Below are 14,937 nucleotides of genomic sequence, written 5' to 3' on the forward strand. Positions count from 1 at the left end.
AAAAAACAAAAAACGAAAAACCCCTAAACACCCTGCCTTTTTCACCTCAGAGTAGGGTGCATATATTAATCACAGCAACCTTCTATCTGGTAAACCTGATGCTTGCTTACAGCAGTAAATTTTTATGGCTCTAGGAGGCTCACAAAGTTATATTTGATTCTACATCTTTTGCTGATAATTGCCCTCGCAGTTCAGAGAGGAAGTTTAAATTCTTCCATGCAATTTTTTTTTTTTTTAATCCAAGTCGCCACTAGGCCAGCTAGCTGCGGATCGGAGACTTGACAATTGTCTTAAAAATCAAGTTTTACTGCTACTCCTTCCTGTATGTAGTATCATTTATTAATTCATTTTTAAGATTTTATTTTCAAGTTACTGTCACATACAACATTGGGTTCAAACTTACAACCCCAAGATCAAGAGTCACATGTTCTACCGACTGAGCCATCCAGCCGCCCATGTAGTGGCATTTAAATGTTTATTAGGAAATTCATCATTTATTGCATTCCTCCTATATCTTAATGGGGTGAAATAACAGACATTTTAAGAAGAGGGCAAATGTGTCTGGGTTTTTGTGAGGCTAAGGGATGTAAGTGTTTGAAGATTATGGGTTTAGCACACACTCTCATAAATCAGTATCTTTCATATTCAATACTTCTAAGTTCAGCACCTGCTTCTTTTTTTTTTTTTTTTTAGTTTTTTTTAATGTTTTATTTCTTTTTGAGAGAGAGATAGTAACAGCCTGAGCAGAGGAAGGTCAGAGAGAGAGGGAGGCACAGAATCTGAAGACAGGCTCCAGGCTCTAAGCTAACTGGCAGCACAGAGCCCGACATGGGGCTCGAACCCAGGAACCATGAGATCATGACCTGAGCTGAAGTCAGACATTTAACCGACTGAGCCACCCAGGTGCCCCAGCACCTGCTTATTTCTAAAGCGTAGTATGAAGCATAACCGATTATTGTTGACATGAGCTAAAGCTAACAGCTGTTATTAAACTGTATGATATGCTGGGATCATTCTCTCTTATGCTCTGGTGGCAAGAGTCTAATGAGATGGGATTCTCCACAGCTATGCTATAGATAGTGTAAAATGGCGTAACCTTTTTGAAAAGCAATTTGGCAACATGGATGAAGAATTCTAAAATGTTCATGCTTGTTTAGACAGTAACTGCATTTCCAAGAATCTCTCTGAAGAAAACCATAGATGGAGATACAGATTACATATATTGAAGTCCATCATGTGATTCTCTTATTATCAAAGTACTTAATGTATTATAAATTAAGAAATATTAAATTTTGGTATATTCATTTATTGAGTATATGTAGACATCTAAACTGATGATTAAGAAGAGTTTTTTTAATGATATGAAACAATTTTTATGATATAATGCTATTTGGGAAAAAATGATTCCAAATTGTGCTTCTAGCTATAGTCTCAAGTATGTTAAAAATATATGCGTATAAAGAACTGCAAAACTAATAGTAGTCCCTTTTGGGTAGTGGGATTATGATCAAATGTTAATATTTTTCATATTTTCTATATACCTATAATTTTCTACAATGACAATGTATCTTCCTATTAGATGGAGGAAAGCTATTTTAAAAACAGAAAACGTTCACCAACATTTGGCAACAGATGAATGGATATTATGTTATTATCCATAACAATAGAATATTATTCAGCTATAAAAGGAGTGAAGTTCTGATACATGCTAAAATGTAGATGAACCTTGAAAACATGCTAAGTGAAGTAAGCTAGATACGAAAGGACAAATATTGTATTACATGAAATATCTACAAGAGGCAAATCCACAGAGACAAAAAGTAGGTTAGGGTTATCAGGGGTGGGGAAGAGGGAATGGAAAGTTACTGCGTAATGGGTATGGAGTTTCTGTTTGGAATGATGAAAAATTTTGGAAATAGATAATGATGGTAGCTGAATAACAGTGTGAATGTAATTAGTGTCTTTGAATTGTACTTAAAATGGTTAAAGTGGCAAGTTTTATGTTATATTTGACCACAATAAAAAAGTAGTTAAAATCAAAACATAAACCCAAAAATCCGGATCTTAAAAGTTAAGTAAGGCTGCTATGGAATAAGGTGAATGGGACATAGTGCTTCCCTTTTACTCTCCTGTACTCAGAGCTGTCCACTAATTGGTACCTGAGGCTCTAGTTGGAGGGAGAAGGAACTGTGGTTAAAAGTCAACCAATAACTTTAAGTCTTCCTTCTGGTACAAGTGGTTCAGGAAAAGTAAGACTCAGAAAGAGGAAAATATAAACAGTAATACTTATGTATACAATTACAAAAGTTACATTTCTTAGCTTTATGTGGTCTCCTGAGCTCCAGCTTCCTATGACTACCTTTAAAAAACATTTTTTTTTTAAAGTAATCTCTACGCCCAATGTGGGGCTTGAACTCCTGACCCTGAGATAGAGTCCCATACTCCACCAACTAAGCCAGCCAAGTATCCCTCAATGGTTAACTTATTGAGAACAATTCCATCTCAAATAATCAGTATCCTTTAAACTTAATAGGCCCCAAACAAATTCATCATGGAAGCCAGCATGCTATAGACTATAAAACAATCAATAAACATGGTCCCTGCTGTTAAGACTCTTATAATCTGGGGGGGTAGGGGGGGACCAAACAAACACTAATTGCACAATATGAGGCTGTCGTAATAAATGTATTATAGCAGAAAAAATTAAGGTAAGGGCAGTGGATAGGAAAAGTTTCACAGAGGCAGAATTATATCCTAGGTATAAGAGAAGAAGATATCCTCTGAACATAAAACTGTATGAAGCAACTAGGCCATCTGAATCCAAAATTCAGATTTTTGGTGATGTTTCTTACCAAATAAATCTGGTAAAATTAATCATTTCCAAGAAATGCAACAGACCCCATTGTTAATAGACTTAGGTTATCAGGTGAGGACAGGTCACTATATTCAACTAGATTACCAAAAAGAAGAACATCCAAATACCTTCAAATATCTTGGATATAAACCATTTTTAGGAATTTAGTTCTGGGTTATAAATCTTTTGGAGTCTGCCTAGGAATTCCCTCCTAAAACCTGCTTATTTACTTGGTTTTTGTATGAAACAGTCTCTGACTCTCCTCCCCTGCCCCTTACTTTTTGACAGCTTTGATTTCTCAGAAATCTATAGATGACGAATTTACTACACCAAATCAACAAACTAATGAATACATAAAAGACCAGAGAATCTTAATCCAAACAGTCCTTCAGTTTTTAAAGTTTCTGAAGAGGACATAAATTAAGCTTTGGAGGGGGAAAAATTCGCTAATACCAACAGCTTAGAAAGTAAGATTAAAACTTTACTTGGCAAAAGTACATTCCCTGAGTTTTTGGGACTCACCATCAATCTTTCTCTTCCCCACTCAACAAACTGAGTTACTTTCTACTTGTTTGATGTTTTGAATGTCTAAGTACGGAAAACATAGTAATATTATTTTTGTTCTACAACAATGGCAATTGTGTCTCTTCATTTTGAAAGGTTTTATCTGCTTTTCTTAAACTACCAAAAAACAAAAAGATAGTATATTCCTCAGAGTGAAGCACTTTTTTAAAATTTATTTTGAGACAGAGAGAGAAGAAGAAGAAGAAGAGAGAGAGAGAGAGAGAGAGAGAGAGAGAGAATCACAAACAGGCTCTGTGCTCTCATCACAGAGTCTGACACGGGGCTCAATCTTATGACCATGATATCAGGACCTGAGCCAAAATCCAGAGTCAGATGCTTAATGGATTGAGCCATCCAGGCGCCTCCTGAACTTTTTTTTTTTTAATAGTAAACTCTACAGTTTACTGTTCATGAGTTCAAACTCTGCATTGGGTTCTGTGCTGACAGTGCAGAGGCTGCTCAGGATTCTCTCTCTCTCTGCTTGCCCCGACTCTCCTGTGTCTCTCTTTCTCTCTCAAAATAAACTTCCTAAAAAATAATAATAAAGTAAACTCTACACCCAATGTGGAGCTCAAACTCACTATCCCAAGATCAAGAGTCACATGCTCTACTGACTGAACCAGCCAGGCACCCCAGAGTTCAATACTTTGAAACAAGTTTCAAACATTGTTTGAAACTAAAGATAACAAAATTGTAATCAGTAATATGTTTCTTCTATTCTAAGATGTATTTTTTCACATCTTTGTGTTTCTGAAAACTTCTGTACATGTTTTCAAGTTTACATTTAATGAAGTAGTTTCTTTTCTCCCTCTGAAAAGCTGTTTTTAAACCCAGTATACCTCATTTTGTTTAAAAAAATTTTTTTTTAAACTCTACTTTAAATATAGTAACACAAAACATAATGTTTGAGGCAAGCCATGTTATATATAGTATACTAGATATTCCTACACAAAATCTGCGAAGTGTTATATAAAGTATGAATATCTTAGTTCTCAAAAAATCAATTTTAGAAAGAGGTTAAAGTAGGAAAAATGTAAAACTCCCTGCCATCTTAGGTTCAAATACTCAGAAATTTTACAGCTGTTACTTTGCATTGTTAATTATTTTTATACATATTTTCTCTCTATAATTAGTCTGTGAGGGTTGGAAGACACACACAAACAAACACACACACACACACACACACACACACACAAAGCAGGGGTGCAATGAAAGTAGTAATGCCTATTATGTAGCATTAATTTTCTGTGCAATGTTTTGGTATGACTCCTCAACAAGTTAGAATTGCATCAGTAGTACCAATAAAAAGGAATTCACACTACAGTTTAATAAATGCTATAATAAAAGTATATTATATAAGAAAAAAGTATATTATATAAAAGTATATAATCAAGGCACATAGGAAAGGCATCTAACCCTTCTTTACACAAGTGTGTATGGGTGCTAACAGGAAACATTTCTGGGAGAAATAATGTCTGCATTAAGACCTGAAAAAAGAAACAGCAATGTCCTTGGAAATATTGTTGGGGATTTATCTGTTATGGGGTGACTAATGAATTCTGCATGGTAGGTTCTCAATATTACAGAGTATAAGGTAGGAAGGGAGTGGGTGTTGAGGGACAGGGAGACTGGAAGAGAGGAAAGGGCCACAAGGGGATATAAGAAAGTACAACTGAAAAGACCAAAAGGATAAATTGAAGAACAGAATGAACTCTGGTTTTGACACACTTTAGTTCAAATCTGGAATCTAGTACTTAGTAGCTATGTGATCTTGGGCAGGTACCTAATTCTCTGTCTCAGCTTCCTCATCTGTAGCCAACAACAACTGATTCAAAGAAATATTGTGAAGCTGAAGTAGGATAATTCGTATTTGTCTAGTTAACCAATTAGTTTCCCTACTAGATCATAAGATCCACTACTTCCTAGCAGTCCTTGACAAAATGCTTGGCACACAGATGTTCACTAAGTGTCGACTATCATTAAATACTTTATTAAGACAATTTCAACTACAATAATACCATCAACTCAGTACAGCACTATAACAAGTTTAGCTGTATTCTGAAAAGATCAAAAACTGTTAATTGACTGGTTTCCTTATTTTATTAGAAAACATTTATAAAACCAATGCTATCCAACAACAAAAAGTTTCATTAATTATAAGAACCATAAAATGTCCCAAATCTGAACAAAAACAAACATTTAGAAAAACGTGTCCTTAAGGGTGCTGGGTGGCTCAGTCAGTTAAGCATCCGACTCTTGATTTCAGCTGAGGTGGTGGGGTGCGATGGGGGTAGTAGTCAGAGAGTAGAAATGTAGGTGAAGATGGAAGACTGCCAAAACACTTATTAGTTCAAGTTGTTTAGGTTTAACAGTATCAGAGTTACTGTCTATTATTACTACTTATTATGTATTTTTTTTTTGAGAGAGAGAGAGAGAGTAAGCTGGGAGAGGGGCAGAGGGAGACAGAGAGAGAATCTTAAGCAGATTCCATGCTCAGTGAGGAGCCCGATGTGGGGCTCGATCTCACAACTGTAAGATCATAACCTGAGCTGAAATCAAGAGTTGGACGCTTAACTGAACCACCCAGGCACCCTGCAAATTGTTCTTTTTTATCAAGCTTTAGATTTTTTAAGAGAAGCTGAGATTTTTTTTTCTCATATACACCCCAGATAAAGAGAATGATCTTTCTGAAAATTATTTTAGGTCAATAAAAATATATAGAAGTTTTCAGTAGCTCAGAAGAAAAAATGTATAAAATGCTTAATTTTAAGACTTGCAAATGAAGTTCTTATCTTTATCAGTTAAGAATGCACAGGCACATCAAGCTAAAAGGAAAAAAGATATATGTAGCTTACGTTTTCTACCATTTCAGTATACTAATTTTGAAAGTACAAAGCAGAATTAAATGGTGCAGTAATATTTATTCATACATGTATAATAGAAGGAACATGTGGCCACTTCACTGCCTTTTCTTTGGTACTCTGCTTTTTCTTATTGATCCTGGACTCCGCATTATTTCTGATCTGCTTTACAGCACGTGTGCATTAACAATCTGTTAAAAAATGGTGAGGTGGTACCATACATAGTAACGATATCATTAAATATAATTTAAACATTCAATTTAATTTATGGCAGTGAAAATTTAAACATTGGTTATTATCAGAAATGGAATCATCAGGTAGAAGTGACTCTAGATGGTAACAGATCACAAATAGTTGATGTCATCATAATTTTTCTTGAGTATCTTTTGAAATAAAATCAGTCTTTGGTTACATATTTGAGAAAAGCAAATCACCAAAATATAATAAAATGATTTAAAAAATTTAACCAATAATTTCTGGAAAGGGTCTAATTAGAAATCCAACCCATGTAAGCCTATTGCTAGAGCTTCTTGGCTGAAGTAATTAAAGAGATATTGTTGAGTAGAAAGGTGCTCTTACGGGGGAAAAGTCTACCTTATTTGAAGAAATCTTGGAGTATCTTTATTTCTATATTATTAGAAAAAATATGTTTTTTGCATGAAAATTCAAGAGCAGTTCCATAATTTTGTCATATGTGCAAATTCTTTGAGCCCAAAAAGTATGATGAATTCCTTAACCGTCCACTAAAATTATTATAATTTTTTTTACAATCAGCCATTATTATACAATTGGCAAATTCAACAGCTACTTCTTCAAAGAGACCTGAGTGACAATATCAGATTTTTCTAAGCTGATATTTTACATTCAAAAAGTGTGGATATTTGTAAATATGCCATATGTCCACACAATTTAACAATTTACAAAATGATCATACCTCTTCAATACCAGCTATATTATTCACAGCCAGTTTTTTTAGAGAACTCTGAAGTTTTTTGTCATCAGCTGTAGCTGTTCTATGTACCACCTTCTTCTTTCTGCGAGCTGTACCCTGAAAAATAACCAAACAGAAGTATTAGGATGCCTGCATCTGGTAACTGCAGTCACATGTCTTCCTATTCTAATTAAAATCCACGTAAGAAATTGCTGACTTAATAGTAATGACTAAGAAGACAGTTCAGAATTGTGTGACTGGCAGCCTAACACGGATTTTTGAGAGTACTAGCCAGTTCTTATTCTTTACAATATCCATTTATCATTTCAGTATGTTTCAAAAGTTTTCTAATAAAAATAACTTATAACTTCAAGGCAACTTAATGTGTTTTATAACAAGCTCCAAACATTACAGGGAATGCTTTTTCACAGTACCTACCACCCTCTGACAATAAAATTGAGTCTAAGGATATTCTGAAACTTTGAAGATTCTAACATAATTAAGCATCAAATTCCTACTACATGAGTGTTCTAGATTCCTAGAATCTAGGAATGAAAAAGATTAAGTTCTTACTTCAAGGAGCATACATTAGCAGGAATAAATACATAAATACATAAACAAATTAGATCCTTTCAAATGTGATAAGGATAGTAAGGAGAAAAAAACCAGTGATAAGATTTATTGGATGAGGGCAAAGCACTACTTCATTAGAATGTTCAGTGAAGAGGTGACATTATGAGCTGAGACCCATGGGAAAATCTAGGGGAAGAGTGATTCAAGTGGAATGAAACAAGAGTGAGCCTATTGTTTCTACAGAGAGAAAGCAGGTCAGTTATGGCTAGAGCAGAGTGAACAAAGGAGGAGGAGGAAAATGCAATCAAAAAGACAGGCAAGGGCCAAATCAGGTAGCCTACAATGCCATGGGCAGGAGTTGGATTTTATTCCAATTGCAATAGGAAGGTTTTAAGCTTGGGAATGATTTGATCTTGCTTATTTTTACAGATGACTGAAGTTGCTATAGAAAATGAACTATAATGAGATCAATCAGGACTACTGTAGCAGTCTTGACGAGAGATGAGGGTTCTGGCAGTGGAGATGATGAGAGCTTAGACTGTCAGAAGAACCAACATGCTAACAGACTGGATGTGGGATATGAGGAAAAAAGGAACCTAGAATGATGTTTAGAAATTTGGCCAGACCAAATAGGTTGAAAATTATTCATGAAGATAGAAAGAGCTCATTTCTAAATAGATACTTCAAAACTCTTAATACATATTTCCACTGAAAAGTTACTTAAAATAATGGATTAAATTCCTGGGCCAATTTACAAAAATGTAACCTAAAGCAGAAATAAAACATTACCAAAAGAAGCCTAAGTCTTGAGGGCTAAATCTTTCTGGGACCTGGCAGGAGTAAGGGAAAGAAAGAGAGATTTCATTCTCTGGGTAGCTCCTGCAGTACTCAGGGAACCAGTAGGCAGGGGCTTCAGTCTCAGCAATGCTAGTGGGAGTGAAAGAGAGCTCTGTGAGTAGCAGCAGAGGATGCGACAAAATTCAGTTGCTGGAGGATGGACCAGGAGGACTATTTTCATAGATCGTTGCTTATTTGTGAAGCATTCCTGTCTCAGGGAAAACTCAATCACTTGCTCAAATGAAATGATCCTCAGGTACCACAAATTCAACATGTCTAGAACCTTATCAGTCCACAAAACTATTCTTCTTAGATTTGTAGCTGGTAGTACCACCATATACTTAGTCTTTATAACCAGGAATCTGGGGGTCATCCCTCCTCTTCATTCTCTGTATTCTGAGTCATGTGGATTCCAACTCCGAATTTGTGTTCCATATACTACAGCATCAGCCTTTCAATTGTTCTCTATGCCAAACTTCTATTTCATCCCATTTTCCGTGTTACGAGGACCTACCTTTCTAAAATGACTATTCTTTTTAAAATCCTTCAATATGGTTGTCCCTTGACTATAGGATAAAATCCTAAGCTCCTTAATATGGCATATAAGACTATGATTTAACCCAGAATTATGTTTAATTTCCTACCATCTTTATCCATTGGATAGTCTAAACTCTAACTGTACCAAACTAAAGCAAGCCATTCCATTAAGCACCATGTTATCTCAGCATCCTCGATGCCTTAGCAAGTATGAGAATGACAATCCTCGGTCACCTCACACTTTCCCTTAGCTGTCTACCTAGTGATAAATTCTTGATTTATCAGTGATGACCTCCTTGTCCCTCCTAGGCAAAAGCACCTTGTACTTCATTTTAACATTTACTATCTGGTAGTGTAATTGTGAGCATGTCTCTCTTCCAAACTTAGTTAACTATGTCAAGAGAAGAAAACCCTGACTAGGTTATCTACTATGTGTCAAACATAGTAAACTAATACTCAGTAAACTAGTTAAATGAATGAATGTGTGAATCATCTGGTTAAAGATATATATTAGTGTTGTGCTGCATCAAGCTCTTTCAGGTATATTCTATGGTTCCTGTATATCCCTAGTTTTTTCATTGGTATGTTATATTATACTTGATGCTACAATGTGACTACTTTAGTTACATGAATGTGTTAATATGACTCAAGAGTCCCATAACTGAATCACTATGGAAGGAGAAAGTACTAGTCACTTCTCTTCCCCTTCTATCTGCATTTTTAGGAGTTGTGGTAATTATCAAAGTAAATGACAGGTAGAGTTGCTACATAGTGTCCTACCTACCCCCATCCAGGTCTGAGCTAAGTACTATCTCACTTTTCCTTTTATATAAAGACTGTACTAGGCATAGATAAGGGCAGAGTATTCTCCTTGAGCCTGGGGCAAGAGCTGAAGGGAATCAAAGATTCTCAGAACAAGTTCTTCTTTAGGCTTCAAAGTACATGTAGCAGGAATGTTTATGCTCATATTGACCAACAAAAAGTAGGCACAGGAATTTGGGAGGAAAACCTAGTAATGAACAAAAGTACAATCAGTCTGAGCATCTCCAGTTAAACCACTTAAAAACCTAAATGTAGCAATAGGTATATCCAGATGTTAAGATAACCTCAACATCTGGGATGCCCTGTGAGTCTAACATAATAACAGCTATCATTTATTAAGTATCTACTCCCCCTGCCAGATAGGTGTTTTATAAGTATTACTCTAATATTTAGATGTATCTTATGCAGGCTTTTTTCTATGTTGCACATGTGAAAATGGAAGCTTAACAAGGTTAACTTGTTCATATCACATAACTACCAGATGTTGAGAGGATTCAAACAAAGGTGGCTATTATCATTGCACAGCCAGAGAGAGAAATCTTCTAGTTACCTATATTAAATCTAAACATTTTTTTTCAAATTGGAATGTGGTTTGATATTGATTATTGAAAAGATTTTAGATTTTCAATGACCACAAATCCAAAATAATACTACTTTCTGATAATAATACATTTTCCTATCAATTTTTCTTATGCCACACTCACCTTGCCCCCTATCCGGACCTGAGCCTGAAGTTTGGCTAACTTTTCTTGATTCATGCTGTTGGTAAATCTGGGGGGGAAAAATAGATTTGTTAAAAATCACTGTTTTACCAACATAAAATAACTGTTTATGCAACAGTAACTTCTGGTTCACTAGGCTTACAACAGGCATCACCACAGTGGTCATATTAATACTATCTATATATTCTTAATAAATATTAATAACTTGTTCTAGCTTCATAAACCAGATATTAAGAGAATGGAAATTAAATAAAACCACCAGGGAGTCAAATACACAAACAAAATAGAACAGGATTCAAAGTTACCTACTTGAGGGTCCCTCCTTAAAAGCATAGTTCAGTTCTTTGGCATTCAGTAAAACCTAACCAATTAGAAAATCTCTATATTAGACAAGGCAGCTTTCCCCCAAAGAGTTTTTACAGCAGAGAGTAATTACCAAATGTTATCAGCACAACCTTTTTTCTCCCAAATAATAAATGAGCCATAAATAACCTTGTGCTCATAAATAGAAAACAAAAAAAAAAAAGCTAGACAAATAAATTCAACAATAGGCTCTCTAGCTGTCAAGATACGAGGTAGTCATATCTTCTATTCAAGGTCAGATGGTATGTTAGTAACAGGAAAAAAGAACCAGATTTTCAGACATTCAGCACTTCTGCAGCCCTTTCCAGAGTTCATTCAATACCTTGCACTGATACAATATGTCAAATTTGTCAAGATATTCTTGCACACAGGGTAAAATTCCTCACTGCACAATTTGACAAAAACATCTCTGCTACATTTATACTAAATTTTTGTGCATGCTTAGTGGGGAGGAGAGTCTTAAAAATAACCTTTCTGAGGCCAATTTTGACTTTGAAAATTCTAAGAAAATTATAAAGTCATAAATCCTAATCTGGTCAGTGATATTCCTACTAAAGAAAAAATGTTTATAATGGGTTGTAACATTCCATACTATATAAACAAATAAAAGCCAAGGTTAAAAGTCTTGTTTTACTTGTTCTGTGGAACAACAGATTATTACGAATAGATCATTACCAAGTGAGAGAAGGAATAAAAGCTGTTCTCAAGCCTTTTTGCCCAATTTTCTAACCCCTTTATAATTATCATTCACATGAAAAAGATAATGTTTTCATTTGAGAGATGAAAGAGAATCAAAGATTATATAAGTACTAACTGTTCTGTTTTGTGACACTATTTCTGCACTAACCTGTATGTATGTATGTATGTGTGTGTGTGTGTGTATGTGTGTATTATGTTTCAAGGCCAAATAAAGTCCAATTCCCAAATAACATTCAGAATTTATAGTTCCTCAGTCTTTGCTCAGCACTGTATCACAAACGTTCAAGCAACTAAAACACTCTTTTACAGGAGAAATACAAAGCCAGAAGGCTTAGGTGTGTGTCAATCTCAACTCTGCCGACTTAAATTTGCTGAGGCAAATCCCTATGTCTATAATCAATATCCACAGAAAAGGACCAATATTCACTTTTCTCAAAGGAATGTGGCCATGAAAGTGTAGTGAAACTTAGAGCCTACGGAATTTTTTACAAAAAAGGGGCTAAGTGAAAATATTAGAACTAGACACAGGGTAAACCCTCTGGGGCTCTTCTGCATTTTGAAGTAACAATCCCCAAGAGAAAAGATGGAAGAGACTGAAGTCAAGATAAAGAATCTTGACTTGTTTCAAACAAAAGCAAAAACAAAATTAACTCTTTATATCAGTATGTTGATGAAAAAGGACAGATTCCATTCCAGGGAATCAGTGCAACAGAAAACTTGTTCTCAAGAATTATCTCAGAGAAAAAGCATTTTAGGGAGGTTCTAAACTCAAGGCCAGAGGGGAGAAAGAAAGGTGGTCCTTTGTTTACTACCAGGTTGAGGTATGTGGAATTGAAGGAGAAAAGAGGACTGGCCTCAGTCTATGAGAGATGAGGTGTCAAGCTCAGAATCTGGACTAGACCTCAAAGATCACCTGGCTTAATTCCCTATACTTCAACCAACCTTTACTTCATTGTACTCATTACTCCTATCTTGTATGTGAGACCACCTCAAATACCTCCAAGCAGCAGCAGGGTATACATAAGTTATAAACAAATAAAACAGTTCACCTCCCTCCTAATTTAACAGATTTGGAAATGAAGGTCCAGAAGGGAGAAGTCACTTCCTAGACCCAAAACGAAGAAGTAACTTCCTAAGAACGTAAATTATTGCATTCTTCCTTGGGGATCCGAAGATCGATTAGCTCTTTGCTCAAGGACTCAAGGAAAGTGTAAATAATGAGGTTCTGATCAATATTTATTGAGTGCCTAAGTTACAAGCATTATGCTAGGCACTTTATGTTTACACAGATAAAATAATTTCAACCCTAAGTCCTGACTTTTTACTATGTTGGGTTCCTCTAACAGAGGCACAAGTTTTGGAATCATAAGGATCAAGGTTCTACCCATCAAGGCTTCAGAAGGGTATTTTACTTTCTGAACTTGTGTATTAGAAAAGGTTTAACACCACACAATTCATACGGTTGTTTTAAGGGTTAAAGGTTAAGTTATCAAGCACAGGGTACATATACTCAAAAACCGGTAACTATTGTTACCACTCCCGAGGGGACAGCGGTATAAGTGAAAGCACGTGGGAACGGAAGTTGAAACCGCCATTCACTAGCTGTGTAACAGGGTGCCCGTCGGTCAATCATCTGTTTCCTGACAACCTACTATGCATCAGACAGTTCGATGGGGCTATCGAGATGGACAAGTCAATGTCTCAGAGAGGGAAGCAGAATTGTAAACAAATACTGCCATTATAAGGTGAAGAGAGCTGCAACGGAATTCAGTTCCAAGCGCTTGGGGGCCAGAGGCTGCTAACCTCAGTTTTCCTATCTGTAGAGTGGGACGATCAAATGAGATGACAACAGATAGGCTGTTGTCACAGTATTATTGTGAATAAAGAAGAGTAACAGGAGAGAGGCGGGGGTAATCCACCTCCTGGGACTGGATCTAGGCGGCAACAGCGCGGCCCCCCGCTCGCCCCCATAGGGGGCGGTGGTGCTGGGGACCTTCCCTCAGGTGCCGACCCCCAGCTGCGCCGCCGGTAACCGACAAGCCAAACCAGCCGCCTCCGCCCCCACTCGGCGCGCCACGGCGGAAGTGGCAACCCGAATGGTTGGCGGGTGTCGGAAGAAGAGGGCGGGGGGAGACCGTGCGCAGCGGCCTATGGCCGTGGAGTGGCGGGACCGCCGGGGGTCTCACCTGAAGCAGGGAGGGTCCTCCAACAACAGCACGCGGCAAGAGCAAGATGGCTGCCTCAGTCGAGACAGAGAAAGACGACGGCAGCAGCGGCGGCGGGAGCGGAGCCCACGTGACACAACCGGCTCCGCCCCTCTCTCTCTCTCACCAGGGTAGACTATCATGGAGAACGCATATACGAACTACAAAACCCAGCCTGCTCTGCGCCTCCCACTAGAAATGCGGCAGGTGCAGGTGGCCGCACTGCATTCTGGAACTTGCAGTCTCCGGAGGATTCCATTGTGCCCAAGATTTTGTTTGGATACTAATAAAAAAGAGGTGTGTATTTTAGTTTGAGAGTGTGCTTTTGTCTCATGTCTTTCACTAAGTATTAAGTACCCACTGTCAACTACTGCGGACTCACTAGTGTAGAGACTCAACTAGTTTCTGTTAGGAGTAGAGACGGGAAATTTTACCGTTTGTTATGTAAATCAGAGAGGAAAACTTGAGGACGGATACTCAACCCACAAAGTTTAAAAACAAGTAGACTTAACCAGAAGAAGCTTTACGCTTTAAATGTCTGCAGTGACTTTTGTCTTGGTTCCCTGAAGATCTGGGACAGTTTTGCAATAAGAGATCCTAAATTTGGTTTTCTCGGAGCTTGCATCGGTTAGTTGCATCATCTCAGAGTGGAACAACTGTGGCTGCCAGAAAAAATAAGGTCCAGCGCTGCTACTCCAGCAGGAAGAGGCATTCTTGCAAAGCATGAGACCATGCACTGCAGAACAGGTTTGCCAGGTCTCCTCGTGACCGGAGCAGGAACCTAAGAATGGAATCCCGTAGTCTAGGTGTGTTTTTTTGTTTGTTTGTTTTGATTTTTGTTCGTTTGTTTGTTTTAGTGGAGGAAAAGGAAGGCCAATGGGCAACGTGCCCGCTGTAGGGAGCGGCTTACTTCACCGATCAATAATTTCGCGTTGTGAATATTAAGTGCAGCGGTTCTTGGGGCGGCGAG

General features: G+C 37.2%; 1 protein-coding gene across 2 annotated transcripts in view; it reads right to left on the reverse strand.

Annotated features, from left to right (window-relative positions):
* BTF3L4 (basic transcription factor 3 like 4) overlaps positions 1 to 14,071 on the reverse strand; it is a 33,079-nt gene extending 19,008 nt beyond the window's left edge. Inside the window, exons 1-3 of one of the 2 annotated variants that reach the window (XM_039237872.1) lie at positions 13,950 to 14,071; positions 10,684 to 10,750; positions 7,214 to 7,327 (exon numbers count right to left, since the gene is read on the reverse strand). In XM_039237872.1, coding sequence (XP_039093803.1) covers positions 7,214 to 7,327; positions 10,684 to 10,737 — 168 coding nt within the window. In that variant the 5' untranslated portion in view covers positions 10,738 to 10,750; positions 13,950 to 14,071. The remainder of the gene's footprint in view (positions 1 to 7,213; positions 7,328 to 10,683; positions 10,751 to 13,949) is intronic. The other variant, XM_039237876.1, reaches the window with a different exon arrangement.
* Between the last annotated feature and the right edge of the window lie 866 nt (positions 14,072 to 14,937).

Source organism: Hyaena hyaena, unplaced genomic scaffold (assembly GCF_003009895.1).
Source record: "Hyaena hyaena isolate Hyena2069 unplaced genomic scaffold, ASM300989v1 scaffold_5, whole genome shotgun sequence".
Classification (NCBI taxonomy): Eukaryota; Metazoa; Chordata; class Mammalia; order Carnivora; family Hyaenidae; genus Hyaena; species Hyaena hyaena.